At 56.8% G+C, this 1012-nt stretch overlaps 1 protein-coding gene across 1 annotated transcript in view; it reads left to right on the plus strand.

Annotated features, from left to right (window-relative positions):
• Positions 1–663: 663 nt before the first annotated feature.
• EMH_0011380 (uncharacterized protein) overlaps positions 664–1012 on the plus strand; it is a gene marked incomplete at both ends in the record, with an annotated part of 1442 nt that continues 1093 nt past the window's right edge. Inside the window, one exon of the mRNA XM_013499253.1 lies at positions 664–1010. Coding sequence (XP_013354707.1) covers positions 664–1010 — 347 coding nt within the window. The remainder of the gene's footprint in view (positions 1011–1012) is intronic.

Below are 1012 nucleotides of genomic sequence, written 5' to 3' on the forward strand. Positions count from 1 at the left end.
CGCCAGCTAGCTATCTAGCAAGCCAACTAGCCAACTCGCCAACTAGCTAGCTAGCTAACTAGCTAGCAAACTCGCCAGCTAGCTAGCTAGCTAGCTAGCTAGCCAACTAGCTAGCTAGCCACCCAGCTCAGTGGGTAGTTTTCCACCTCAGCCAAAAAAGGCAGCTAGTCGTATCAAGATGCGGTGTTACCTGTCTAGACATCTATCTAGCTAGCCAAACAGATAGCTAGCTAGCTAGCTAAACAGCTAGCTAGCTAGCTAGCTGGACACCTAGCTAGCTAGCCGGCCACACTGCCAGCTAGCTAGCTAGGTAAACAGCTAGCTACCTAACTAGCCAAACGGCTGGCTAAGTAGCTAGCCAAAGAGCTAGCTAGCTAGCTAGCCAGCTATCTAACTAAAAAGCTAGTTACCTAGCTGAACAGCTAGCTAGCTAGCTAGCTAGCTAGCCAACCAGCCTGCTGGGGGCGGGCTGGTGTCCCACCAAACCTCCCGCTACCGTGCTGAGGTATAACAACGTAGCTAGCTAGCTGGCTAGCTAGCTAGCTAGCTGGGTAACTGTCTATCTAGCTAGCTGTCGCTGTCGCTGCTGCCTCCAGGTAGCTAGCTATCCAGCTAGCTAAGCCTCGGATGCCGCTGCCCTTTCTGCTGCAGCCAGCCCCTGCGATGAGGACCTCACTGCCCCCAACACCCGCAGCACCCGCAGCAGCAGCAGCAGCAGCAGAAGCAGCAGCAGCAGCAGCAGCAGCAAGCTATCTCCTCGGCAGCAAAGGAATGTTTGTCTTGCGTCGCGGGGGGTCCGCGCGGCCGACGGGGAAGCAAAAGACAGAGTCGCTGAGCCCCCCCTCCAAGCAGCGGCCCCCTAGCACCACCAAGCTGCCCTGCAGCAGCAGCAGCAGCAGCAGCAGCAGCAGCAGCAGGAGTAGGAGCAGCAGCAGGAGAGGCAGCATGAATGCAGTAGTAGCAGCGGGAGAGGAGTTGCAGGAGCAGCAAGAGAAAGTCCAGCAGCAGCAGC

This window comes from Eimeria mitis, genomic scaffold, assembly GCF_000499745.2.
Source record: "Eimeria mitis Houghton genomic scaffold, Emh_scaff414, whole genome shotgun sequence".
Lineage (NCBI taxonomy): Eukaryota > Apicomplexa > Conoidasida > Eucoccidiorida > Eimeriidae > Eimeria > Eimeria mitis.